Source organism: Salmo salar, chromosome ssa22, assembly GCF_905237065.1.
Source record: "Salmo salar chromosome ssa22, Ssal_v3.1, whole genome shotgun sequence".
NCBI classification, from domain to species: Eukaryota; Metazoa; Chordata; class Actinopteri; order Salmoniformes; family Salmonidae; genus Salmo; species Salmo salar.
In genome coordinates, this window is record NC_059463.1 from 1932052 (window position 1) to 1959849 (window position 27798).

Below are 27798 nucleotides of genomic sequence, written 5' to 3' on the forward strand. Positions count from 1 at the left end.
GGCGTCAGTTCAAGTTGCCTATGTAAACTACGCGCAGACTACAGCACGTCTCATGTGATTATGTGGATTATGTGGATTATAATTAATTGACAATATTTGTAGTGAGTAGATGTATTTTTTGTTAGGGAAAATGTGTTTCTTAGATAAATTGTTTTATTATATGTTCAAGGCAAGCATTAGGCAAAATAAATGTATGTTTATTTCAGACGCCTGTGTGGTCCAGCGGGTACAGCAGCTGACAAGGGCACATATATGGGTTCAAATCTGGCCCACTACTGACCTTTGAATTTTTGGAGGAACTAGTAATTTCTAAACTGAACAAAAATATAAACACAACATGCAACAATTTCAAACATTTTACTGAGTTACAGTTCATATAAGGACATTTGAACCCTCAGACAATTCCACAGGTGAAGAAGCCGGATGTGGAAGTGCTGGGCGGTAGTGGTTACACGTGGTATGCGGTTGTGATGCCAGTTGGACGCCCTACCAAATTCTCTAAAATGACGTTGGAGGCAGCTTATGGTTGAGAAAATAAAATAAAATTATCTGGCAACAGCTCTGTTGGACATTTCCTGCAGTTAGCATGCAATGGCATGCTCCCTCAAACCTTAAGACATCTGTGGCATTGTGTTGCATGTCAAAACTGCACATTATAAAGTAGACTTCTATTGTCCCCAGCACAAGGGGCGCTTGTGTCATGGTCAAATCAAATCAAATTGTATTTGTCACATGCGCTGAATACAACAGATGAAATGCTTACTTACAAGCCTTTAACCAACAAAGCAGTTTTAAGAAAATAGCCCCCCCCCCAAAAAAAAGTAAGATAAAAATAACAAATAATTAAAGAACAGCAGTAAATAACAATAGCAGGGCTATATACAGGGGGTACCGGTACAGAGTCAATGTCAATGTGCGGGGGCACCGGTGTCGAGGTAATTGAGGTAATTAAGTACACGTACGTAGAGTTATTAAAGTGACTATGCATAGATAATAACAAAGAATAGCAGCAGCATTGGGGGGGGGGGGGCAGTGCAAATAGTCTGTGCAGCCATTTGATTAGCTGTTCTGGAGTCTTATGGCTTGGGGTAGAATCTATTTAGGAGCCTCTTGGACCTAGACTTGGTGCTCCGGTACCGCTTACCATGTGGTAGCAGAGAGAACAGTCTATGACTAGGGTTTCTGGAGTCTTTGACCATTTTTAGGGCCTTCCTCTGACACCGCCTGCTATAGAGGTCCTGGATGGCAGGAAGCTTGACCCGGTGATGTACTAGGCCGTACGCACTACCCTCTGCAGTGCCTTGCGGTCGGAGGCCAAACAGTTGCCATACCAGGCAGTGATGCAACCCGTCAGGATGCTCTTGGTGGTGCAGCTGTAAAACCTTTTGATGATCTGAGGACCCATGCCAAATATTTTCAGTCTCCTGAGGGGGAATATGTTTTGTCATGCCCTCTTCACGACTGTCTTGGTGTGCTTTGACCATGTTAGTTTGTGGTGATGTGGACGCCAAGGAACTAGAAGCTCTCAACTTGCTCCAACACAGCCCCGTTGATGAGAATGGGGGCGTGCTCGGTCCTCATTTTCCTGTAGTCCATAATCATCTCCTTTGTCTTGATCACTTTGAGGGAGAGATTGTTGTCCTTGCACCACATGATCAGGTCTCTGACCTCCTCCCTATAGGCTTTCTCATCGTTGTCGGTGATCAGGCCTACCATTGTTGTGTCATCAGCAAACGTAATGATGGTGTTGGAGTCGTGCCTGACCGTGCAGTCATGAGTGAACAGGGAGTACAGGAGGGGACTGAGCATGCACCCCTGGGGGGCCCCCATGTTGAGGATCAGCGTGGCAGATGTGTTGTTAGCTACCCTTACCACCAGGATCCAGTTGCAGAGGGAGATCTTTAGTCCCAGGTTCCTTAGCTTAGTGATAAGCTTTGAAGGCACTATGGTGTTGAATGCTGAGCTCTAGTCAATGAATAGCATTCTCACATAGGTGTTCCTTTTGTCCAGGTGTGAAAGAGCAGTGTGGAGTGCAATAGAGATTGCATCATCTGTGGATCTGTTGGTGCGGTATTCAAATTGGAGTGAGTCTAGAGTTTCTGGGATGATGTTGTTGTGGTGAGCCATGACCAGCCTTTCAAAGCATCTCATGGCTACAGATGTGAGTGAGATGTGAGTGCTACAGGTCGGTAGTCATTTAAGCAGGTTACCTTAGTGTTCTTGGGCACAGGGACTATGGTGGTCTGCTTGAAACATGTTGGTATTACAGACTCAGACAGGGAGAGGCGACTCGCTTCAACTTGCGTCGAAGTGAGCATAGAAGTGATGTAGCTCGTCTGGTAGGCTCATGTCACTGGGCAGCCCTCGGCTGTGTTACCCTTTGTAGTCTGTAATAGTTTGCAAGTCTTGCCACATCCGACGAGCGTCAGAGCCAGTGTAGTATGATTTGATCTTAGTCCTGTGTTGACGCTTTGCCTGTTTGATGGTTTGTCGGAGGGCATAGAGGGATTTGTTATAAACTTCCGGGTTAGAGTCTCGCTCCTTGAAAGCGGCAGCTCTACCCTTTAGCTCAGTGCAAATGTTGCCTTTAATCCATGGCTTCTGGTTGGGGTGTATACGCACAGTCACTGTGGGGATGACATCCTCGATGGACTTATTGATAAAGCCAGTGACTGATGTGGTGTACGCCTCAATGCCATCGGAAGAATCCCGGAACATATGCCAGTCTGTGCTAGAAAAACAATCCTGAAGTTTAGCATCTCCTTCGTCACACCACTTTTTTATAGACCGAGTCACTGGTGTTTCCTGCTTTAATTTTTGCTTGTAAGCAGGAATCAGGAGGATAGAATTATGGTCAGATTTGCCAAATGGAGGGCGTGGGAGAGCTTTGTACATCTCTTTGTGTGGAGTAAAGGTGGTCCAGAATTGTTTTCCTCTGGTTGCACGTTTAACATGCTGATTTAAGTTTCCCTGCGTTAAAGTCCCCGGCCACTAGGAGCACCACCTCTGGATGAGCATTTTCCTGTTTGCTTATGGCGGTATACAGCTCATTGAGCGCGGTTTTAGTGCCAGCATCGGTCTGTGGTGGTTTGTAGACAGCTAAGAAAAATACAGATGAAAACTCTGTAGGTAGATAGTGTGGTCTACAGCTTATCATGAGATAGTCTACCTCAGGTGAGCAAAACCTTGAGACTTCCTTAGATATCGTACACCAGCTGTTGTTCACATATATGCATAGGCCCCCGTCCCATGTCTTACCAGATGCTGACATCATGCTGTTTAATCAGCTTCTTGATATGCTTCACCTGTCAGGTGGATGGATTATATTGGCAAAAGAGAAATGCTCACTAACAGGGATGTAAAGATATTTGTGCACAACATTTGAGAGAAATAAGCTTTTTGTGCATATGGAAAATTTCTGGGATTTTTTATTTCCGTTTATGAAACATGGGACCAACACTTCACATGCTGTGTTTATATGTTTGTTCAGTGTATATAAAACGACGGTTGCTAACGTGTATGGCTGCATTTCAGATACGTTATTGTACATTTGAATGTTGCAGTAATATGACTTAAGTCTATAGCTTTGAGCGAGTGAGAAAACATTATTTTACGATAACTGACCCTCATGGAGAGAAAGAGAACTGCTCCTTTTTTGCCAATCTCCGCAACAAAAGAGTGATAAAGTTAAGATCTGATATCTGTACATATAAGTATGCAAAGCCTCCGACACAGAATATTCTCCCTCTCATATCAGTATTCTTCCTGTACACCATCTTATTCATTATTCCTTCCTATCATTATTTATGGCGTGTAATGTGGCCAACAGAATAGCATAGTGCCAGGGGTGTTGGGCACAGGTTGTACCTAATGAGGCAGAGAAAAATGCCAACGCAGCATGGGGGTCTAATATTTACAGGGACGCAGGTAAATAACATTTTCTCTTATTGCATTCTCGTGAAACATCTTTTGCTGGTATCTAGTCTACATTGCTGCGAAAGCACTTTTCACGTGCAGTTAGTAGTGTAAAGTTTAGCATCTTAGCTACATTAGCATACAGTATGCATAAATCCATGGGATTTTATCTTTGAGTAGAAGAGATACTGTTGCGCATTAGCATGTAAAGCACATCCTCAGAGTGAGATGAAGGAGCTAGTCTGTGGATAAATGGTTTGCATAGCAGTATGTAATATCACATGTCGCTTATTGTAAAAACTCCATGTGTCAGAATCCCATTTGTCCGCATTTCGTGTTTGATAGGCTTGTAGTGTGAGTTGTTGAAGGTGAGAACTTATCTCTTTCACCATATGGTGGCGTTTTCTGAACCCATCCTGGTTTGCTCACTTGTGGTACATACATTTGCTCTTTCTCACTGTATGTCTCCTTTGGGATAGTTGGTTAATGTACTGTAGACTCACCTTATTCTAGAGACTTACCTGCATGTCTGTCTTACCTGCATGTCTGTCTAATTAACCTTTATTTATCCAGGAAAATACCCGTTGAGTTTTGAAACCTCTTTTGCGAGGTGGACCTGGCCAAGAGGTCAGCAGGAAGTAGTCCGCATGTAGATAGAAAGAGCACAATACAATACATTAAAAACAATCACAATGGTCAACAACATTTTCCCCAATCAGAGCTTTAAAATCAACAAGCGATACTCTCTCCTACAGTAGAGAGAGTGCATTGTGTCTGGATATTGCATCCTGTTTGCTGTGTCTTCGAGGTCTTTATCATCTCCCCCTTGTGTGTTTCCCCTCAGCATCCCCCTCTCCCTGCTCCTTCTCTGTGCAAGGCAAAACTCTGCAAAGCAAATCCCTTTTGAATTCCTACTACTCAGGTACAGTCATACCACTCTGAAGACGCCTGCGTTGTAATGTATCTACCTAAGGCAATGCCATATTGCTCTTTCTGGTCTCTTCAAAGTAGAACATGTTGAGAAATCAAACTGTAGATTGTAACATTTTCTAGGGTGTATATTTTTGTTGCTTGGAGATCAATATTCACTGTGTATTCTTCTTTTCCTGTGTCGTGACCGTCTGTAGTGTCAAAGGAGGCTGTTGCAGTCCCTGCAACAGCATCAATCGGTAAGAATTTTCTCTCCATCTATTCTTGCATCTTCTTCCATTATCTTGCTTTCACTTTTCATAGGTGTTGTTTAGATATCTGGTAATGGATTTAACATACAGAAATTCAATCCACACATTTTTTTCACTCATATCACATTGAAGACCATTTGCCATGACCACTGAAATAAATCAAACCAAACAGCATGTTAACAAGATACTACAACAATACATAATGTAGTATTACTACTTATGCAAAACAGACAGCACTCCCAGTGTCAGGCCATGGCCATGCTGCTGGCCCAGGGCAGGCTGGCATAGGTCTAAAAGGAGATCTGCTGCCACTGCCCATAATTACATACACAGGAGTGTGATGAGATCAGATCTAGTGTGTTGCAGCCGGTTGAATACTAATGGACCGGATGTTTCCCCTTCAGTTTACACACGGCCAGATTGAAATGTCAAATCCATTTCTGAGTCTTTTTCACTCTCTCCCTTGCAACTCCACCTCTTTCTCGAGGCAGATTGACCACCTCTTTGCCAAGTAGATTTGCTGAAAGCTGAAAATATGCTTTTTAGTGCTTTGGTAGAGAGGTAGCTCCACTCTCAGCTGTTTCTCCACCGCCTCCTCCTCAAGTTAACTGGCAGCATCTCTCTCCAATTCATTGGTTTATGTGCTCCAATTCTAGAAGGTTGTTGACGGTATCCCCACCTGCAATTGGTCACCGCCTGGTGCATGCTCTGCATACATGTCATATACCCACGGTTCCCCACGGTTGACCCGCAAAAAAATCAGCTGGCGGGTGGAATGAAAACATTCTTTCAAACAGTGGGTTGGCTCGCATTTCAAAACAATTATATTGTGGGTCGGAATTTTTTTAAATCAAAATAATATTTGTTTTACAAACCCAGGAGCTTGTTGTGTTGCATTGTGTTGCGAATTCCATTCTGTGAGCAGTGAGGCAGACATATAGGCTACAAGCCACGCACGCAGTGGATCATGGAACTGTCCATTAGTTGTGTGATGCTGAAACATATGTTTAATCCCCCACGTGAGAATATGTTGCCAAATGTACTTTCTCTGGCTAGCCTAGCTCACGCGAAAATGGCTAACGTAGGTCTAATCGGAAGAAATATAAAGAAAGGTTATGAAATACAACATCCTGGAAACAGGTGCTGTGCGAGTGAAATCCCTGGTTTGATTTGGAAGGATTTTGGAGTCATTGTGGACAAGGACAACAACATGGTAGATAGCAAAAAGTGAAAGCAGAAAGTGAAAGCAGGTTTTTGTTATGATAGGATAAATCAGTTTATTATCCATTCATTCATTTAGTCCATACGCAGGCCATATCAAGTTTAAACCGGTGCACTGGTATACATTTGAGTAGCCTAGACTATAGTCTACTAAATAAATGTATTTTTGCAGCCTATATTCGATTCTGGGAATTTTTTATTTAAGTTTCAATTAAACTATTTAATTATCTTAACAGTATTGACTGTAAAGGTCTTGTTTTGTTATGTCAGCAATAGGTTTTCATTAGCTAAGAAGGCTAATTAGAAGGCCCTTTTTTCAGAGCGATTTGAGTTGTTAATGTGCCACATCTCATTGTAAAAAAATGTATATATCGTTCTTAAGTCATGGCATGGTTTCTTTCTATACAAATGTTGAATAAACATGCAGACAAATTAATTCATGCAGGGAGGGGAATAATAGCCTACTACTCTGGAGTCATAAAAAGTAAATACATTTGTTATTTGGACGGTCACTGATCATCTCTCGGAAAACAATTATATGTGGGTGGGTCGGGTTGAGGAGAAAAATCTGTCCTGATGTTGGATATCAGGTGGGGCTCGGAATTTATGTGGCCCGGCGTGGGGCGGTTGCGGCTCCAGAAAACGGACCCGTGCAGGACTACTTTGTGGTATATCTTTTGTTTGGTCTAAGTCAAGTTTTTGTTGGTGACTTTTGTTTAACGGAGCAGATGTTTTGTTTTGTCTGCCCCCCCGGGTACTGTAAGGTACTGTAAACACACGGTTTGATCTCAAGGCTGTCTGTAAAATAGACTTTCTACTGACCTGTGGATCAAAGGGAAGGAGTGGTGATCAGCTGGGTCCTGAAGGTTTTAGATGTTCAGTATTACATTTACATTTACGTAATTTAGAAGACGCTCTTATCCAGAGCGACTTACAAATTGGTGCATTCACCATATGCTATCCAGTGGAACAACCACTTTACAATAGTACATCTATATATTTTTTTGGGGGGAGGGTAGAAAGGGGGAGGGTTAGAAGGATTACTTAATCCTATCCCAGGTATTCCTTAAAGAGGTGGGGTTTCAGGTGTCTCCGGAATGTGGTGATTGACTCCGCTGTCCTGGCGTCGTGAGGGAGCTTGTTCCACCATTGGGGTGCCAGAGCAGCGAACAGTTTTGACTGGGCTGAGCGGGAACTGTGCTTCCACAGAGGTAGGGAGGCGAGCAGGCCAGAGGTGGATGAACGCAGTGCCCTTCTTTGGGTATAGGGACTGATCAGAGCCTGAAGGTATGGAGGTGCCGTTCCCCTCACAGCTCCGTAGGCAAGCACCATGGTCTTGTAGCAGATGCAAGCTTCAACTGGAAGCCAGTGGAGTGTGCGGAGGAGCGGGGTGACATGAGAGAACTTGGGAAGGTTGAACACCAGACGGGCTGCGGCGTTCTGGATGAGTTGTAGGGGTTTAATGGCACAGGCAGGGAGCCCCGCCAATAGCGAGTTGCAGTAATCCAGACGGGAGATGACAAGTGCCTGGATTAGGACCTGCGCCGCTTCCTGTGTGAGGCAGGGTCGCACTCTGCGAATGTTGTAGAGCAGGTACCTACAGGATCGGGTCACCGCCTTGATGTTAGCGGAGAACGACAGAGTGTTGTCCAGGGTCACGCCAAGGCTCTTAGCACTCTGGGAGGAGGACACAATGGAGTTGTCAACCGTGATGGTGAGATCATGGAATGGGCAGTCCTTCCCCGGGAGGAAGAGCAGCTCCGTCTTGCCGAGGTTCAGCTTGAGGTGGTGATCCGTCATCCACACTGATATGTCTGCCAGACATGCAGAGATGTGATGCGCCACCTGGTTATCAGAAGGGGGAAAGGAGAAGATTAATTGTGTGTCGTCTGCATAGCAATAATAGGAGAGACCATGTGAGGATATGACAGAGCCAAGTGACTTGGTGTATAGCGAGAATAGGAGAGGGCCTAGAACTGAGCCCTGGGGGACACCAGTGGTGAGAGCACATGGTGCGGAGACGGATTCTCGCCACGCCACCTGGTAGGAGCGACCTGTCAGGTAGGACGCAATCCAAGAGTGAGCCGCACCGGAGATGCCCAACTCGGAGAGGGTGGAGAGGAGGATCTGATGGTTCACAGTATCAAAGGCAGCAGATAGGTCTAGAAGGATGAGAGCAGAGGAGAGAGAGTTAGCTTTAGCAGTGCGGAGAGCCTCCGTGACACAGAGAAGAGTAGTCTCAGTTGAATGACCAGTCTTGAAACCTGACTGATTTGGATCAAGAAGGTAATTCTGAGAGAGATAGCAAGAGAGCTGGCTAAGGACGGCACGCTCAAGAGTTTTGGAGAGAAAAGAAAGAAGGGATACTGGTCTGTAGTTGTTGACATCGGAGGGATCAAGTGTAGGTTTTTTGAGAAGGGATGCAACTCTCGCTTTCTTGAAGACGGAAGGGACGTAGCCAGTGGTCAAGGATGAGTTCATGAGCGAGGTGAGGTAAGGGAGAAGGTCTCCAGAAATGGTCTGGAGAAGAGAGGAGGGGATAGGGTCAAGCGGGCAGGTTGTTGGGCGGCCGGCCGTCACAAGGCGCAAGATTTCATATGGAGAGAGAGAGGGGAGAAAGAGGTCAAAGCATGGGGTAGGGCAATGTGAGCAGGACCAGCGGTGTTGTTTGACTTAACCTCTCTAGGGCAGGCGGGACGAATTCGTCCCACCTACGTAACAGCCAGTTGAATCCTGTGGCGCGATTTTCAAATACCTTAAAAATCCTATTACTTCAATTTCTCAAACATATGACTATTTTACAGCTATTTAAAGACAACACTCTCGTTAATCTAACCAGACTGTCTGATTTCAAAAAGGCTTTACAACGAAAACAAAACATTAGATTATGTCAGCAGAGTACCCAGCCAGAAATAATCAGACACCCATTTTTCAAGCTAGCATATAATGTCACAAAAACCCAGAAGACAGCTAAATGCAGCACTAACCTTTGATGATCTTCATCAGATGACACACCTAGGACATTATGTTATACAATACATGCATGTTTTGTTCAATCAAGTTCATATTTATATCTAAAAACAGCTTTTTACATTAGCATGTGACGTTCAGAACTAGCATACCCCCCGCAAACCTCCGGGGAATTTACTAACAATTTACTAAATTACTCACGATAAACGTTCACAAAAAGCATAACAATTATTTTAAGAATTATAGATACAGAACTCCTCTATGCACTCGATATGTCCGATTTTAAAATAGCTTTTTGGTGAAAGCACATTTTGCAATATTCTAAGTACATAGCCCAGCCATCACAGGCTAGCTATTTAGACACCCGGCAAGTTTAGCCTTCACCAAAATCAGATTTACTATAACAAAAATGTTATTACCTTTGTTGTCTTCGTCAGAATGCACTCCCAGGACTTCTACTTCAATAACAAATGTTGGTTTGGTCCCAAATAATCCATCGTTATATCCAAATAGCGGCGTTTTGTTCGTGCGTTCCAGAAACTATCCGAAATGGTAAATCAGGGTTGCGCGCATGGCGCAATTCGTGACAAAAAAATTCTAAATATTCCATTACCGTACTTCGAAGCATGTCAACTGCTGTTTAAAATAAATTTTTATGCAATTTATCTCGTAAAAAAGCGATAATATTCCGACCGGGAATCTCCTTTTCGGTAAACAGAGGAAAAATCACAAAGACGGGGGCGGCCAGTGCACGCGCCTAAGCCCACAGTCCCTTGATCGGCCACTTGAGAAAGGCGATAATGTGTTTCAGCCTGGGGCTGGAATGACGACATTCAGGTTTTTTCCCGGGCTCTGAGAGCCTATTGGAGCCGTGGGAAGTGTCACGTTACCGCAGAGATCCTTTGTAATGGAATGAGATGTCAAAGAAAGACAATAAATGGTCAGACAGGCCACTTCCTGTAAAGGAATCTCTCAGGTTTTGACCTGCCATTTGAGTTCTGTTATACTCACAGACACCATTCAAACAGTTTTAGAACCTTTGGAGTGTTTTCTATCCAAAGCCAATAATTATCTGCATATTCTAGTTACTGGGCAGGAGTAGTAACCAGATTAAATCGGGTACGTTTTTTATCCAGCCGTGTCAATACTGCCCCCTAGCCCTAACAGGTTAACAAACGTGGATCGGATGTCGTCAACCTTCTTTCAAAATGGTTGACAAAGTAATCCGCAGAGAGGGAGGATGGGGGGGGGGGGGAGGATTCAGGAGGGAGGAGAAGGTGGCAAAGAGCTTCCTAGGGTTAGAGGCAGATGCTTGGAATTTAGAGTGGTAGAAAGTGGCTTTAGCAGCAGAAACAGAGGAAGAAAATGTGGAGAGGAGGGATTGAAAAGATGACAGGTCTGCAGGGAGGCTAGTTTTCCTCCATTTCTGCTCGTCTGCCCGGAGCCCTGTTCTGTGAGCTCGCAATGAGTCGTCAAGCCACGGAGCAGGAGGGGAGGACCAAGCCGGCCAGGAGGATGGGGACATAGAGAGTCAAAGGATTTAGAAAGGGAGGAGAGGAGGGTTGAGGAGGCAGAATCAGGAGATTGGTTGGAGAAGGATTGAGCAGAGGGAAGAGACGATAGGATGGAAGAGGAGAGAGTAGCAGGAGAGAGAGAGCGAAGGTTGCAACGGCGCAATACCATCTGAGTAGGGTCAGAGTGAGTACTGTTGGAGGAGAGCGAGAGGGAAAAGGATACAAGGTAGTGGTCGGAGACTTGGAGGGGAGTTGCAGTGAGATTAGTAGAAGAACAGCATCTAGTAAAGATGAGGTCAAGCGTATTGCCTGCCTTGTGAGTAGGGGGGGACGGTGAGAGGGTGAGGTCAAAAGAAGAGTGGAAAGGAGGCAGAGAGAAATGAGTCAAAGGTAGACGTAGGGAGGTTAAAGTCACCCAGAATTGTGAGGGGTGAGCCATCCTCAGGAAAGGAACTTATCAAGGCGTCAAGCTCATTGATGAACTCTCCAAGGGAACCTGGAGGGCGATAAATGATAAGGATGTTTATCTTGAATGGGCTAGTGACTGTGACAGCATGGAATTCAAAGGAGGAGATAGACAGATGGGTCAGGGGAGAAAGAGAGAATGTCCACTTGGGAGAGATGAGGATTCCAGTGCCACCACCCTGCTGACCAGATGCTCTCGGGGTATGCGAGAATACGTGGTCAGACGACGAGAGAGCAATAGGAGTAGCAGTGTTTTCTTTGGTAATCCATGTTTCCGTCAGCGCCAAGAAGTCGAGGGACTGGAGGGTAGCATAGGCTGAGATGAACTCTGCCTTGTTGGCCGCAGACCGGCAGTTCCAGAGGCTGCCGGAGACCTGGAACTCCACGTGGGTCGTGCGCGCTGGGACCACCAGGTTAAAGTGGCAGCGGCCATGCGGTGTGAAGCGTTTGTGCGGCCTGTGCAGAGAGGAGAGAACAGGTATAGACAGACACATAGTTGACAGGCTACAGGAGAGGTTACGCTAATGCAAAGGAGATTGGAATGAAAATTAACTAAACAACTGGGGAAGCGAGAGAGCAGGGCCTCCCTCACTAACCATTCACTGAAACACTCAAATATAACTTTTCCAACTTCCACTTTAGAAATTATAATTGATGTAAACTACAGTGGTTCAATGTTTCCAGGAATAGGCTCAAACTTAGTTTATTCAGCTAGATAACTTGGTACAGTGTTCTTCCGTGAAACCCACCCAGTGCACCGTGTCCTATGACGCCGTAGCTAACTAGCATGCTAGCAGCCAATAACACACGGTTAGCACCAATACGCAATGTTAGCACCAATACTTGGTTACAACAAACTACCAATGGATCATTCGTGTCCGTGTCTAGTTCCTTTCACAACGCAGAAGTAATTAAACGTTGGCTAGCTAACACAAAGTCAGTCCTGCTAGCTACACAAGTGGACTACACAACTCGAAAGTTCAGAAAGTTAAGCTTATGTTGCAAAAATCTCATTCACAAAAAATTATACAGTACTGCTAGCTGTAGAGTTGGCTAGCTAGCGATAGCTGCGTTTACCTTTATCTTTTATCTTTGATACAGAGACAACTATGTAGCTAGCTAACATTACACTAATCAAATCGTTCCATTGTAATGTATTTTGTTTGTACAGTACTGCTAGTTGGTAAAGTTGGCTAGCTAGCAGTGGCTGTGGTGTTGTGGTGTTGACACCGTTTGGAAAACGGCACGAACGAACAAATACAGCTGGCTAGCTAACCTTGTTAGTTTCTCAAAGTTCGTTTCTCAAAGCTACACCTACACCTTTAGCTACACCTTTATCCTTGATGCAACGACAACTATGTAGCTAGCTAGCTAACATTACACTATTCAAATCGTTCCGTTGTAATGTAATGTAATGTAATGAAATGTAATATTACCCGCGGAGCGAAGTACAGCACGACTACTCACTCCAGCATCCACTAGTTAGCAACTTCCTTCAAACTAGAAGCAGAGACATAACAGTTGTATCCACGAGTTCATCTGACTCATCGGCGATAGGTGGCACCTGAGATATTGAATTGTATTGTTATTCCCACTTTAGAAGTATCCCTCAGAGCCTCAATCTCACAACCATGTATTTTACACATTCACTATTGTTACTCCTGCTTTAAAAGTAGTCCCCTGAGGCCCGCATTCTCAAAATATTGCACTGAATATTCTAAATGGTATCCCCTAAGACTCCTAGAGAGTCTTTGTTCACCCAATTCATATCCACCAAGTGGGACTACCTGTACTTTGATTGTGATTTTAATGTATTCAAGTGTTTATATTAAAGTTATAACTCAAGTAAGGGACAGTGAAGGTCTGAGCCTACCATATATCCTCTTCTCGGTAACTGGTGGGAGTCAAAGGGTACCTTCCTCAAGCACTGTTGTTGACAGAGAAAATCACAGTAATGGCCGACAGACCCCCTTCTTCACTGGACGGGGAGAGAAAGCCAGCTCTCAGCAAACAGAGCCAAGCCGGGGGGAAAATAACCTTGTCAAACATTACAGCAGGCAGGGTATGACAGGCAAGCAAGCAAGTCCAAAGTGAAGAAAGCATTTATTGATTTCAGCAATACATTTGTACTGCGAGACATCTGTAAATTACCCATAGTACAGTACATTCCATAATCATCTAGTTTCACAGTCAATAATTTAGCTTTTAGTCGGACACTGTTCTGCTAACGTCAAGCAAAAAGGAAAATAAATAGAGATGAGAGGGAGAAGCAAGAGGTCTTAGTGTGGAGGAAGGAGCTTTGAAAAATCCATACTCTCATGTAAAGCTTGGCTTAATTTAGCTCTCTTTGTATATCAGTCTTTGGGTTTCGATGGCTCAGGTGTTTCTTTTGCGATGCAAATAGACATCATTTTGTGAACATTACATTCCAATCATTGACACAGTTTCCTTAACTGTTTTGGAGAAAGCATGAGACCACAGCTGTCCAATGTGCATGCTTGCATGCTTAGCTAGTAGTGGTGGTGTGACCTTGAGTCAATTCACTGTATATTGATCATGGGCCAGTTTATAAAGTGTCATGTAATATTGTTTGCTGCCACTGCAGGCAGTCTATTAGATATGACTGATGATGCTGTACATTTCCATTTTTCCATTTTAGTCGCTCTGCATGTGGGCTGTGTCTTTAGATGTGACTTGTTATCAACACCAAGTAATCAATGCTTCACCAGAGACCAAAGAAGACAGACAGCGAGAAGGAGAGGCTGGAGAGGGTCTGTATCCAGTCAGCTGTGTTCTGTCTGTGGGCTGGGCTGTGGGGTGTCAGGCATTTAAATTCTATATGAGCATGGCCTTATTTCTATTACAGCATGTTGGATGACTCTCATTCATTTTCCATTCACCCAGCTCAATGTAACATTGATAGGTTTAGGCTACTTCATTATTTTGCCCTATACCCATCATGAGGTTGCTACAACGAGTCTACAAATGAACGTTTTTAATTAACGTAGGTGCACAGGTTGAGAGACAAATAGGAGTAATCAAGGTGACAGACAGTGACACATTTAACACCTTCTTGTACGGTCTTGCCTGCATCTAGCCGATCTGGAGTGCCTAAGCATTAGTCCAAACAGTTGCAAAGCATTCCATTTTGCAACTAATGCAAAAGGTTCTATTGGACAAATTCAAGTAGGTCCTTCCCCATTTTGTTTCATTTGTTTCCGTTTAAGCAACATTTTGCAATAGAATCAGCAGAATGAATACACCCCTGATCACCCGCACACACAGTTCACTTTCATAGCAGCCACATACAGCATCATCAGTTTGCTGGTTGTATGATTCCTTCTTGTACGGTCTTGCCTGCATCTAGCCGATCTGGAGTGCCTAAGCATTAGTCCAAACAGTTGCAAAGCATTCCATTTTGCAACTAATGCAAAAGGTTCTATTGGACAAATTCAAGTAGGTCCTTCCCCATTTTGTTTCATTTGTTTCCGTTTAAGCAACATTTTGCAATAGAATCAGCAGAATGAATACACCCCTGATCACCCGCACACACAGTTCACTTTCATAGCAGCCACATACAGCATCATCAGTTTGCTGGTTGTATGATTCCTTCTCACATCTACACGCTCTCCTCCTCTCACCTTCAGTGCACAACACAACAGCTGTTTGTGACCAGGCACAAATACCTCTCCAAGCCTAACCTTCATACCATGACCGCTAACCGCTACACAGCCTACATCGTTGTTACCATATTAACGTTATAGTAAAAAAAACTGGAACTAACGCATTAGTAAACCCACAATCCAGTCCATGTGTACATCACACAGTACAGTGTACAGAAAGCAGTTTAGGAGTTACACCGGCGGGCCCCGGTGTAAATTAATAAATGAATAAAACCGAAAGCTTACCTTGACTTGGAAGAGTTGCCGTGTTGGATAGCCTTAGCCAGCTAGCTAACATACATAGCATTCCTCTCTGTTTGTCAGGTTGTTGAGTAGGCAAAATTAGCTACATTAGCTAAGTAAGTGAAAGGTAAACTAAAAAGGGGAAAAAAAATACACAGAAATATAGCTAGCTCTCTCTGTCTCTTTCTCTTTCTCTCTCTCTCTCTCTCTCTGAATCTTCTTAATTTTTTAAGAAATTAATTTGTTTGAAACTTGATCAACTATTGTCTTTTTCTCTCTGTGAGTCAACTACTCATCAGACTTTACGCACTGCATTGCTGGCTAGTGCATTCGGAAAGTATTCAGACCCGTTGACTTTTTTCACATTTTGTTACGTTACAGCCTTATTCTAAAATTGATTAAATCATTTTTTCCCCTCATCAATATACACACAATACCCTATAATGACAAAGCAAAAGCAGCTTTTTAGAAATGTTTGCAAATGTATACAAAACTAAATAAAAAATATCACATTTACATAAGTATTCAGAGCCTTTGTATTAAGACTCAAAATTGAGCTCAGGTGCATCCTGTTTCCATTGATCATCCTTGAGTTATTTCTACACTTGATTGGAGTCCACCTGTGGTAAATTCAATTGATTGGACTCACCTGTCTATATAAGGTCCCACAGTGGATGTCAGAGCAAAAACCAAGCCATGAGGTCGAAGGAATTGTCCGTAGAGCTCCGAGACAGGATTGAAAATGTAGTTAATCCATTTTAGAATAAGGCTGTAATGTAGCAACACGTGGAAAAGGGAAGGGGTCTGAATATTTTCTGAATGCTTTCAGGACTAGATTAATTATGTGATCCTTTGATGTCAGTTCATGCTGCAAGAGCTCTGATAGGTTGGAGGACCTCCTCCGGAAGTTGTCATAGTTACTATGGAAGTCTATAGAAGGGGGTAAGAACGATGTTTTGTATTGAGGTCAAAGTATCCAGAGGACAGAAAATAGCTGTCCTCTGGCTACACCATGGTGCTACCCTAGAGGGTGCTGTTGAGGCTACTGTAGTTAATTGGTGACGTGAATATATTTAGTATAGTTTAATTTAAAAATTATAACTTTTTTAATTTCACAATTTTATTTTTATGAAATGCACTGAGTAGGATGGTCCTCCCCTTCCTCCTCTGAGGAGGCTCAAGTGCTGCTGAAGTGAGGGCTTCAGTTTCACAGGCAGTGGAGAACTTTCATAGGGCTGGAAGGAAGATCCCACTCTGGGACTAGCCCAAATCTGCTGTTTATCTACCACCAGCAGCAGATCTAGCGTTAAGAATACTGTTACATTTGGGTGTGTTGAATGAAATCCATAGCTAATTTTGTATTAGCATATACAAAATGGTGTTGATGTGATATCCAGCAGCAGAGTAGATGCATATGCTTCCAGTAGACATGAGTTGGTTTAGAATGAATCTATCCACTACATCATTAACATTCTGTCATTCATAGCTCTACATGCAGAACATGGCTATCATGTCTGACAAAACCAGAGGAAGCTAAAGTTCTTCATATGCATTGGCTTAACAAAAATTCCATGTTTGAACGTTTGTCAGCAAAAGACCTGTTCTTGAGGATGGAACCTGGTTCATGTTAAAAGAAGGGCCTAGGTATGTTTGGTTCCTAGTAAGCTTGATATTCCTAAGGGCTTTAGAGAATGATTCAATTCTACAGTTGAAATATCATTGCAAATTATTTAAAATCTTCTCCAGACATATTTATTCTTTAGAATGAATGTACATTTTAGGTAATTTCAAACGGCATTATCTTGTCCCTGCTCAAAGAGCTGTCCAATATATTTTGTTATGGATGGTAATTATTGCTAATGGTCTGGAGCAGCGTTGTAGCGATAATGTTGCATTGCCGATAATTGAGCTTAATGTGATTTCGACACTAACCATTAGTCTGCACCTCAGGGAAGAACTGCACACTAAAATTCTGAAATGAATTCAAAAGCAATGGCCTTTATCAGAACAACTTCTGCAAAACAGGATGTTCATTTTGAGACATTGTAATTTTAACTATGCTCCCATAGTATCTCTGAGCATCATATTGTACTCATGGTGTTATATTATACTCAATGTAATTTTTGCTTGGAAATAATATTTTTCAGTATGGCGTGTTATAAGCCCTGCACCCTCATAACCTGAGCTAAGCTTTCCTGCCTTTCTTCACAACAGAACAATATTCACAACAGAACAACCTGCTCTCTGTGAAACCTCTTTTATTTCTGATACAACTTTTCTACCATGTTTGGCATTCAGATTACTGTAGAAGGAAGGAAAGTCACCCTAGTCATAGACTGTTCTCTCTGCTACCGCCCGGCAAGTGGTACCGGAGCGCTAAGTCTAGGACCAAAAGGCTCTTTAACAGCTTCTACTCCCAAGCCATAAGACTGAACAATTAATCAAATGGCCTTCCGGACTATTTACACTGACCCCCACCCCCCTTTATTTTTTACACTGCTGCTACTCACTGTTTATTATCTATGCGTAGTAGTTTAATCCTTCGAACATGTACAAATTACCTTGACTAACCTGTACCTCTGCACATTGACTCAGTACCGGTACCCCCTATATATAGCCTCATTATTGTTATTTGATTGTGTTACTTTTTATTACATTTTTACTTTAATTTATTTAGTAAAAACTCTATTTCTTGAACTGCATTGTTGGTTAAGGGCTTGTAAGTAAGCATCTTACGGTAAGGTCTACCTGTTGTACTCGGCGCATGTGACAAATACAATTTGATTTGAAGAAAGAACAGAAATTTCCTGAAAGGTGATTGACTTTCACCTGACTCTGTCTAACATGCCAATGTGTGTGTGTAAGTCCTGTGTTTCTCACTTACCCAATGCATGTGATCACATGGAGCCAGGATCAGTGCTCATGCATCTGTGAGCCATGATAATGAAGTCATGAAAAGCACATTTTCTCAAGCAACAAAAACTTCCCTCTGAGGTCAATAAATGAAATTATTAGCATGAAGATATCGTAATCTAAGTTACAGGCAAGAAGACACATTGTGAATACATTTCATGGCTGACTAAATGCATATTTGACCTTCAACGCAGCCCCAAGCATTAGCTGCTCGATATGTCAGTAGCTTTTGACGGGATTGAGTCTGTTTATTGGTAATGTTTACAACATAATATACCCTCTGGGCTGCCACTTTAAGATATGTTCTTATTGTGGAGACAAAAACAAATGAATAATGAATTAGGTATGGTCTGAATAGGCTGTAGAGGGCGCACTTTGGGTAGGATTAAGTGGACCTCTACCGTCTCCACTGTAAAGTCAGTACCTGCTCCCTGTCCTATGGCTAGGCCTCTCTCCTCACCCACCTCCGTGTAAGCAGATGCCAAAGCTAAAACAACGTAACCACATTACATGCCGGTGTTGATCTCCATCTCCCATCAGTAATAATTATGGAGAAATGGAGCGATGGGAAATGGAGATGTGTGAGTAATGAGCAGAAATGTAAACACAGCCCAGATAGAACATTACCACGAAACAACATTCATTAGAGTGATGAGACTGTGCTCCGGTTGCCAATCAGAACATGCTCCATGGCTAAACACACTGAGTATACAAAACATTGCTCTTTCCATGACACAGACTGGCCAGGTGAATCCAGGCGAAGGCTATGATCCCTTATTGATGTCACTTGTTAAATCCACTTCAATCAGTGTAGATGAAGGGGAGGAGAAGGGTTAAACAAAGGTTGTTAAGCCTTGAAACAATTGAGATATGGATTGTGTATGTGTGCCATTCAGAGGGCAAATGGGCATAACAAAATATTTAAGTGCCTTTGAACGGGGTATGGGTGCAAATGCCAGGCACAAGGATTGGGGCCAGAACTGCAATGCTGCTAAGTTTTTCACACTCAACAGTTTCCCATGTGTATCAAGAATGGTCCACCACTCAAAGGACATCCAGCCAACTTGACACAACTGTGGGAAGTATTGGAGTCAACATTGGCCAGAATCCCTGTGAAACGCTTTCGACACCTTGTAGTGTCCATGCCCTGATGAATTGAGGCTGTTGTGAGGGTAAAAGGGGGGGTGCAACTCAATATTAGGAAGGTGTTCTTAAAGTTTTATATACTCTGTGTATGTAGTTGCTTCAAGTTGTGTATTTACGATATTTTATGTATTATATTGTCATCAACTACAATTTGAATGTAAGTCCATTATAGCCTAGTTCGTAAAATAGCCTACCCTATATTTGCTAAATATGTTGAACATGTTTGCAGTCCACATTATTCTAATTGCATTACTTTAATATTGAAATACGGCACATTGTTAAACGTAGGCTATAGCATTCACATTGATAAAGTGACTTCTGAAAGTATTCCCCTCCCCTTGACTTATTACACATTTTGTTGTGTTACAACCTGTTACACACAATACCCCATAATGACGAAGTGAAAATATGTTTTTAGGAAATGAAATACAGAGTTATATCATTTACATAAGTATTCACACCCCTGAATCAGTACTTTGTAGAAGCACCTTTGGAGGCGATTAGAGCTTTGAGTGGTCTTGGGTATGTATTGGGACACCAAATAAGGTTTTGTTCTTAACTGACTTGCCTAATTAAATAAAATACAAATAAATAAAACAAAATGTGTCTATCAGCTTTCCACATCTGGATTTGGGAATTTTCTCCCTTTCTTTCTTTCAGATTTTCTCAAGCTCTGTTAAGTTAGATGAGGAGCGGCCGTGAACAGCAATCTTCAAGTCTTTCCACAATTTCCTTTGATCATCCTTGAGATGTCACCTAAACTTGATTGAAGTCCACCTGTGGTCAATTCAATTGTTTGGACATGATTTCGAAAGAAACACACCTGTCTATATAAGGTCCCACAATTGAGAGTGCATGTCAGAGCAGAAACTATACAATGAAGTCCAAGTAATTGTTCGTAGATTTTCAAGATAAAATTGTGATAAGACATATATCTGGGGAAGGGTATAAAACAAATATTCCTAGATTGTTGAAAGTTTCAAAAAGCCCAGTGGTCTCCATCATTGGGAAATAGAAAAAATATGGAACTACTCGGACTCTGCCAAGAGCTGGCCGTACGACCAAACTGAGCAACCGGGCAAGAAGGACCTTGGTCAGGGAGGTGACCAAGAACCCAATGACCACTCTGACAGAACTACAGAGTTCCTTGACTAAGATGGGAACCTGCCAGAAGGACAACAGTCTCTACAGTACTTCACCAATCTGGGCTTTATGAGAGAGTGGACAGACGGAAGCCGCTCCTTAGAAAAAGGCACATGACAGTATGCCTGGAGTCTGACTCTGAGCGCATAAGGCAAAATATTATGTGGTCTAATGAGACAAAAAAGTAACTATTTGGACTGAATGCAAAGCGCTATGTCTGGAGAAAACCAGCCACAGCTCATCACACGTCCAACACCATCCCTACAGTGAAGCATGGTTATGGTAGCATCATGCTGTGAGGACTGGAGTAAGGATAGAGGGAACAATGAATGGGGCCAAATCAAATACAGGCAAATCCTTGATGAGAACCTGCTTCAGAGTGCACACGACCTTAGACTGGTGGCAAATATTTACGTTCCAACTTGACATTGACCCCGAGCATACAGACAAAGCAATGCTGGAATGGCTTCAGAACAATAATGTGAAATTCTTTGAGTGGCTCAGCCAAAGCCCAGACTTGAATCCCATTGAAAAACACTGGAAACACTTAAAGGTTGCTGTTCATCGTCACCATCTTTTTTAACAGAGCTTGAGAAAATCTACATGGACGAATGGGAGAAAATCCCAAAATCCAGATGTGCAAAGCTGATACAGACATACCCAAGACGCCTCAAAGCTCTAATCGCCACCAAAGGTGCTTCTACAAAGTATTGACTAAGGGGTGTGAATACTAATGCAAATTAGATGTTTCCATATTTAATTTTCAATTAATTTGCTAACATTTATAAAAACAGGTTTCTTTGTATTGGGCTAATGTGTGTAGCTGGGTGAGAAAAACAATCTATGTAATACATTTTGAATTCAGTCTGTAACGCAACAAAATGTGGAATAAGTCAAGGGGTGACTAGAATTTCTGAGGGTACTGTATAAGGGCTAGGCCTATACTGTAAATCGCAGTCCGGATGTGCCAAATGTAGTCAATAAGCAATATTAAATTCACTACGCTATTGATAAGGCTTAAAAATACTGTATAATTCTAATCAAATTCTAATAAAAACAAAACAACTTATTTTAAATAGGCTATAAATACATTTACAAGCATCATTATTTCTCCCGGTGGGTGTATAATACAGACAAGACAACTTAGACTATGGAGGGTTTTACGAACATCCAAACTTTTCACAGGAGCTGGAAAAAGATCCAGACTATGGAAGGTTATGTGACCGACCGTCTCGATTCGGTCTTATGTAGCAACATTTGAAATTGTGTTTTTTACATGGGATAAAAGTAGAGACTGTAGTGAATGAAATGGTATAACATACTACAGTTGAGGAACAATGGGAAAGTAATTCTGCTTTGAAAGTTGATAAACTTGTAACCTCACTTTTGAGAAAATGGCCCTTGAATGTTTTGGTACACCTACTGGAGAGCTCTTCTTTGTCTACCCATTCAGCATCATTTGCACCCTCTTAACCTCTTACATCTAGACGTTCCGCTAGCGGAACACCTGCTCCAATATCCAATGATAGGCGTGGCGCGAATTACAAATTCCTCAAAAATACAAAAACTTCAATTTTTCAAACATATGACTATTTCACAGCATTTTAAAGACAAGACTCTCCTTTATCTAACCACACTGTCCGATTTCAAAAAGGCTTTACAGCGAAAGCAAAACATTAGATTATGTCAGCAGAGTACCAAGCCAGAAATAATCAGACACCCATTTTTCAAGCTAGCATATAATGTCACCAAAACCCAGAAGACACCTAAATGCAGCACTAACCTTTGATGATCTTCATCAGATGACACACCTAGGACATTATGTTATACAATACATGCATGTTTTGTTCAATCAAGTTCATATTTATATCAAAAAACTGCTTTTTACATTAGCATGTGACGTTCAGAACTAGTATACCCCCCGCAAACTTCCGGGGAATTTGCTAACAATTTACTAAATTACTCACGATAAACGTTCACAAAAAGCATAACAATTATTTTAAGAATTATAGATACAGAACTCCTCTATGCACTCGATATGTCCAATTTTAAAATAGCTTTTTGGTGAAAGCACATTTTGCAATATTCTAAGTACATAGCCCAGCCATCACGGGCTAGCTATTTAGACACCCGGCAAGTTTAGCCTTCACCAATATCAGATTTACTATTATAAAAGTTTGATTACCTTTTGTTGTCTTCGTCAGAATGCACTCCCAGGACTGCTACTTCATTAACAAATGTTGGTTTGGTCCAAAATAATCCATCGTTATATCCGAATAGCGGCGTTTTGTTCGTGCGTTCCAGACACTATCCGAAATGGTAAAGAAGGGTCGTGCGCATGGCGCAATTCGTGACAAAAATTTCTAAATATTCCATTACCGTACTTCGAAGCATGTCAACCGCTGTTTAAAATCAATTTTTATGCAATTTATCTCGTAAAAAAGCGATAATATTCCGACCGGGAATCTCCTTTTCGGCAAACAGAGGAAAAATCAAAGACGGGGGCGGCCAGGGCACGTGCCTAAGCCCACAGTCCCTTGATCGGCCACTTGAGAAAGGCGATAATGTGTTTCAGCCTGGGGCTGGGATGACGACATTCAGGTTTTTCCCGGGCTCTGAGCGCCCATGGAAGACGTAGGAAGTGTCACGTTAGAGCAGAGATCCTTTGTAAAAGATAGAGATGGCAAAAAAGTTCAAGAAATGGTCAGACAGGCCACTTCCTGTAAAGGAATCTCTCAGGTTTTGACCTGCCATTGAGTTCTGTTATACTCACAGACACCATTCAAACAGTTTTAGAAACTTTGGAGTGTTTTCTATCCAAAGCCAATAATTATATGCATATTCTAGTTACTGGGCAGGAGTAGTAACCAGATTAAATCGGGTACGTTTTTTATCCAGCCGTGAAAATACTGCCCCCTAGCCATAACAGGTTAAGCCTTAGCCCCACCCATCTATTTAAGGATTCACATCTGAGGCCATGTGCTAAACAACCAAAGATTTCAAGACTAAAGGCTAGTTTATACTACGGGTATATTTGTAAATTCAGTCTGGAGAGCCAGATTGCGCTCTGGACATTCGTAAACTAAGAGCATTGTCAGATTGTCTGTATGTAAATTCTGAGCGTTTTGCTCTTGGAGCGTTCAGAGAGCACACTGGACGCTCTGGCTGAGGAGTAGGGTTGATTCGAGCGTTCTGACCTAAAAACAGCAGTCAAGCACTCAAGTTAACTGGCTAACGTTGGCTAGCTTGCTAGCTACTTCCAGACACAAATGAGAGAACAGCTCACTCTGACCATTTTACTCACCCTAGCAGAGGTAGTTAGGCTGTAACTGTGCAAGTTATTCTGCGCTCTGGCACACTCAGACGAGAGTGCTCTGAAATCGGAGTAGATAGCCAGATCGAATTTACCAGCTATGTCTATCGACAGTTGCTGCAGTGACATCATGAGCATTCTATTGAAGTGGTTACTTTCATAGTGAAGTATTTTGTTTAGACATGCACTCATAATGTTACTACCCTGCATGAATCTGCAGGTAACTAACCAACCAGATTCAATGTTAGCTAGCTAACTTTAGGTTATAACTAGCAATGCAAATGGCTCAGAGATCTGAATAATATTATGAGACAGATCATTCACGTAACATTAGCTAGTGAGCCAGCCAGTTTATGTTAGCTAGCTACCAAACAGTACACTCTAACTTGAAATGAAAACGACTTTCTGACAGAATTACCCGTATACATGGATGGACGCTTCTCCCACTCTGTCACTGATGCCATAGTTGCCTTTAGTTTGAAGATGTAATCCGGAGACAGGTGTTTTATACAACAGCCTTCTGTGTGTTCTCTTTTTGACTCCCTCTGCATATTTGCAATCAAACCCCAGAATTGTTTTCCATCTCCTTAGCTATCATTCTCTAATTCCACCGGGCATTCCACTGATTTCAAAACTTGGTCTTCCAGAAAGTGGAGAGCAACACTTTTGCAGTTCTACTATGTGATATTTTTCCAAAAAAGTTGTTTAGAAAGGATTACCTAAACATACTGACCAGCTCATGTTATAGACAGAAGTGTGCTATATGGCAGACCAATCCGAACTCATCTCTCGGCATGTCCAGTCCATCCATTATCTCTAGCCAATCATGGCTAGTGGGAAGGTTCCTCGCTTTTTCCATGGCTAAACCAACTAGGCTTGTAATTTAACCATTTATTTGTATTTACAGATGGCATACAAGTTTGTTATTAAGGCACATGAAAGTTTACATGTTCCAGGAGGCATTTCTGCCAAAAACCAATTTTGATTTAAAAAAATGTTTACGTTCAAATGGCTCCCCTGTGAAGTAGTGACGTGCGACATGTGCTTAGTTTCCTTAAATGAGTCACATATGCACATCCAAACTTTTCACAGGAGCCGGATAAAGATCCAATATAAAGAGAAAGGGGGAATATCCACTTACTATTATACTGCTTTCAAAATGTAATGTTTAATAAACATCATGGAACCATCTTACAGATCACATTAACACTTCTCCAGAAATAGCTGAATAAATTGCATTGCATTCAACCCATGTACGTTCTCGTCATAAACACTTGGACGGTGAATATTTCTAATAAGTTTGGTTTTTTAATCAAATGAAATGAAAAATAATGAATCTGTTTTTTAAACCAGCAACAATATAGATAGGACCAAGTCAGCAGCATGATATCATAAATCGCATCTCTCGTTTCATTGCACTGTTGGCACAGTGCACACACAGGCCTAAATGTAGGCTTAAATGGAACGAGAATGAAATGAGTCACATTTGAATGAAAGAAAAGAGATTTAATTGAAACTACCAAATGTCGGTCTTTAACCATATACATATTTTATACAATATTCTGCCCATATTTATATTTTTGAAGGAGTTGTATAAACTGATTTTGTAGGTACAGGCCTACATAGGCTACTGTAAAATAGAAACACCCTAATATTAATACATGCCATTATTTAGTGAAAATATCAGCAAAATAATGGTAAATAATAAAGACCAGGATCAGCTCCTTTTCATCAAGAAAAGGTCATGCATAATCTCAAAATGCAGTGGTCAAAGGATGTAGTAGCTGTGCTCAAAGATGCCCTCTGGTGGTTAAATTGATCATTAAGGGAAAGTACTGTAAAGCTCTGAACCCTACCACAGCATACCACGCTATACTGAAACTTTTAAATGAGGAACCACTGTATGCGCAAGGCAGATTCTCTCACATTACAGGAAGACTGAATCGTTTGGAGAAGTATGTCTTTGGTAATTGGACAAGGGGTGCTCTTTGATAATGGGGATGGATAGCCTACTTAAACAAGCAAAATGCAGGTACTATATGTGAATTGTGAATAATGAAAAAGAGTGAGGGCAAAGCACTCTCAGTACACCATTAAAACCCTTTATTCATAGGCTACTTTTGATTTATGGCCAGGATAAAAAGACGCACATATGCGATGCTTCTAAACCAGCCTTGATCAAGGGGAGGGTAGGATATGCTTGGTTTTTAATAGTTTTTTATGTTTCTTTCGGGATGGCAGGTAGCCTAGTGGTTAGAGCGTTGGGCCAGTAACTGAATGGTTGCTAGATCGAATCCCCAAGCTGACAAGGTAAAAATCTGTCCTTCTGCCCCTGAACAAGAATTTGTTCTTAAAACTGACTGGTTAAATAAAGGTTCAAATACATTTAAATGTAAATAATCTCATTATGAAATTCACCGGTACGAAAGGCACATCTCTCCTTCCATGGGCAATGTGCGCCATGGCTGAATAGGCTGCGCTTCCACTCTCAAAATCCAAGCCATTATCAACTGCGTTACTTTTAAGACCTGCTTTTTGTGGGTCTTAAAACTTACCAAAAGTGCTGCATGAAATTGTCACTTTTGCGCTTGTTTTTAAGGACACACCTCAATTATTGCCACCCCTCCCACCTCAGTGCAAGCAAGCTGATGTTAGACAGGTAAATCTGGCATTAGGGATGCCAGTGTGCCAGTTTTGACATGGCGAAATTGAAAACTAACGTGAATTTGACACTTGCGCCTCCTTAGAGCCAGTCGAAAATAGAGCTCTAAGTGTGTAATTAAGATGCAAATAGCCATATTAATAAAACACAGGGTGATATTAGCCTACCACATTTGCAATGGTACTTTAGGTATTTAATGCTTGTAATATGGAGAATTTCTCTGCCACTCATCTCCCAATTCCTCTTCTTAATGGACTCATTAGAAGCAATGTACTACTTCAATCTCACCCATCCTAATCTTAGGAAGACTCAATTACAATAATGTATTTCAAGAAGTAAAGCAAAGTGTCTCTTGGATTATCCATTTAACTTTGAATATCATCATTAATGACTGAGTAGCAGCGAGATAGAGATAAAGGAAGGCTGTTGTCTAGAAACAGGGTCTGTGGAGAGTCAACTGTAAGAGTTTGAAGATCTCATGCTTTTAAAGTTTTTCAAGATCTGCAGAGATCTAGAAAGGTCTCCACTGAAAGAAATCAAATCGAATTGTATTGGTCACATAAACCTGTTTAGCAGAAGTTATTGTGGGTGTAGCGAAATGCTTGTGCTTCTAGCTACGACAGTGCAGTAATATGTAACAATTACACAACATATACCCAAGTAAAAGTAAAGTAAAGGAATGGAATGGAAAGTAAAGGAATGGATTTAAGAATATATACATATATGGACGAGCAATGTCAGAGTGGCATAGAATAAGATACAGTAGAATAGTATGGGATACAGTATATACATATGAGATGGGTAATGCAAGGTATGTAGACATTATTAAAGTGACTAGTGTTCCATTTATTAAACTGGCCAGTGATTTTAAGACTATGTATATACTGTAGGCAGCAGCCTCTATGCGCTTCTGGATGATAGCGGGTTGAACAGGCAGTGGCTCGGGTGGTTGTTGTCCTTGATGATCTTTTTGGCCTTCCTATGACATCGGGTGCTGTAGGTGTCCTGGAGGGCAGGTAGTTTGCCCCCGGTGATGCGTTGGGCAGACCGCACCACCCTCTGGAGAGCCCTGTGGTTGCGGGCGGGGCCTCGAGCTTAATGGTGAGCTTGGAGGGTACTATGGTGTTGAATGCTGAGCTATAGTCAATGAACAACATTCTTACATATGTATTCCTCTTGTCTATATGGGATAGGGCAGTATGCAGTGTGATGGCGATTGCATAATCTGTGGATCTATTGGGGCGGTAAGCAAATTGAAGTGGGTCTAGGGTGACAGGTAAGGTAGAGGTGATATGATCCTTGACTAGTCTCTCAAGGCACTTAATGATGACAGGAGTGCTACGGGGCAATAGTAATTTAGTTCAGTTACCTTTGCTTTCTTGGGTACAGGAACAATGGTGGCCATCTTGAAGCATGTGGGGACAGCAGACTGGGATAGGGAGAGATTGAA

At 42.1% G+C, this 27798-nt stretch overlaps 1 protein-coding gene across 16 annotated transcripts in view; it reads left to right on the forward strand.

The window, feature by feature from the left end:
- The window catches only part of LOC106582631 (receptor-type tyrosine-protein phosphatase T), a 591582-nt gene that overhangs the window by 432602 nt on the left and 131182 nt on the right, over positions 1-27798 (forward strand). For 9 of the 16 annotated variants that reach the window (XM_045705237.1, XM_045705245.1, XM_045705240.1 and 6 more), the window contains 2 exons: positions 4760-4837; positions 5043-5084. The exons of 5 other annotated variants lie outside the window; for them this stretch is intronic. In XM_045705237.1, coding sequence (XP_045561193.1) covers positions 4760-4837; positions 5043-5084 — 120 coding nt within the window. The remainder of the gene's footprint in view (positions 1-4759; positions 4838-5042; positions 5085-27798) is intronic. 2 more of the 16 variants (XM_045705243.1, XM_045705244.1) reach the window with 1 other exon arrangement.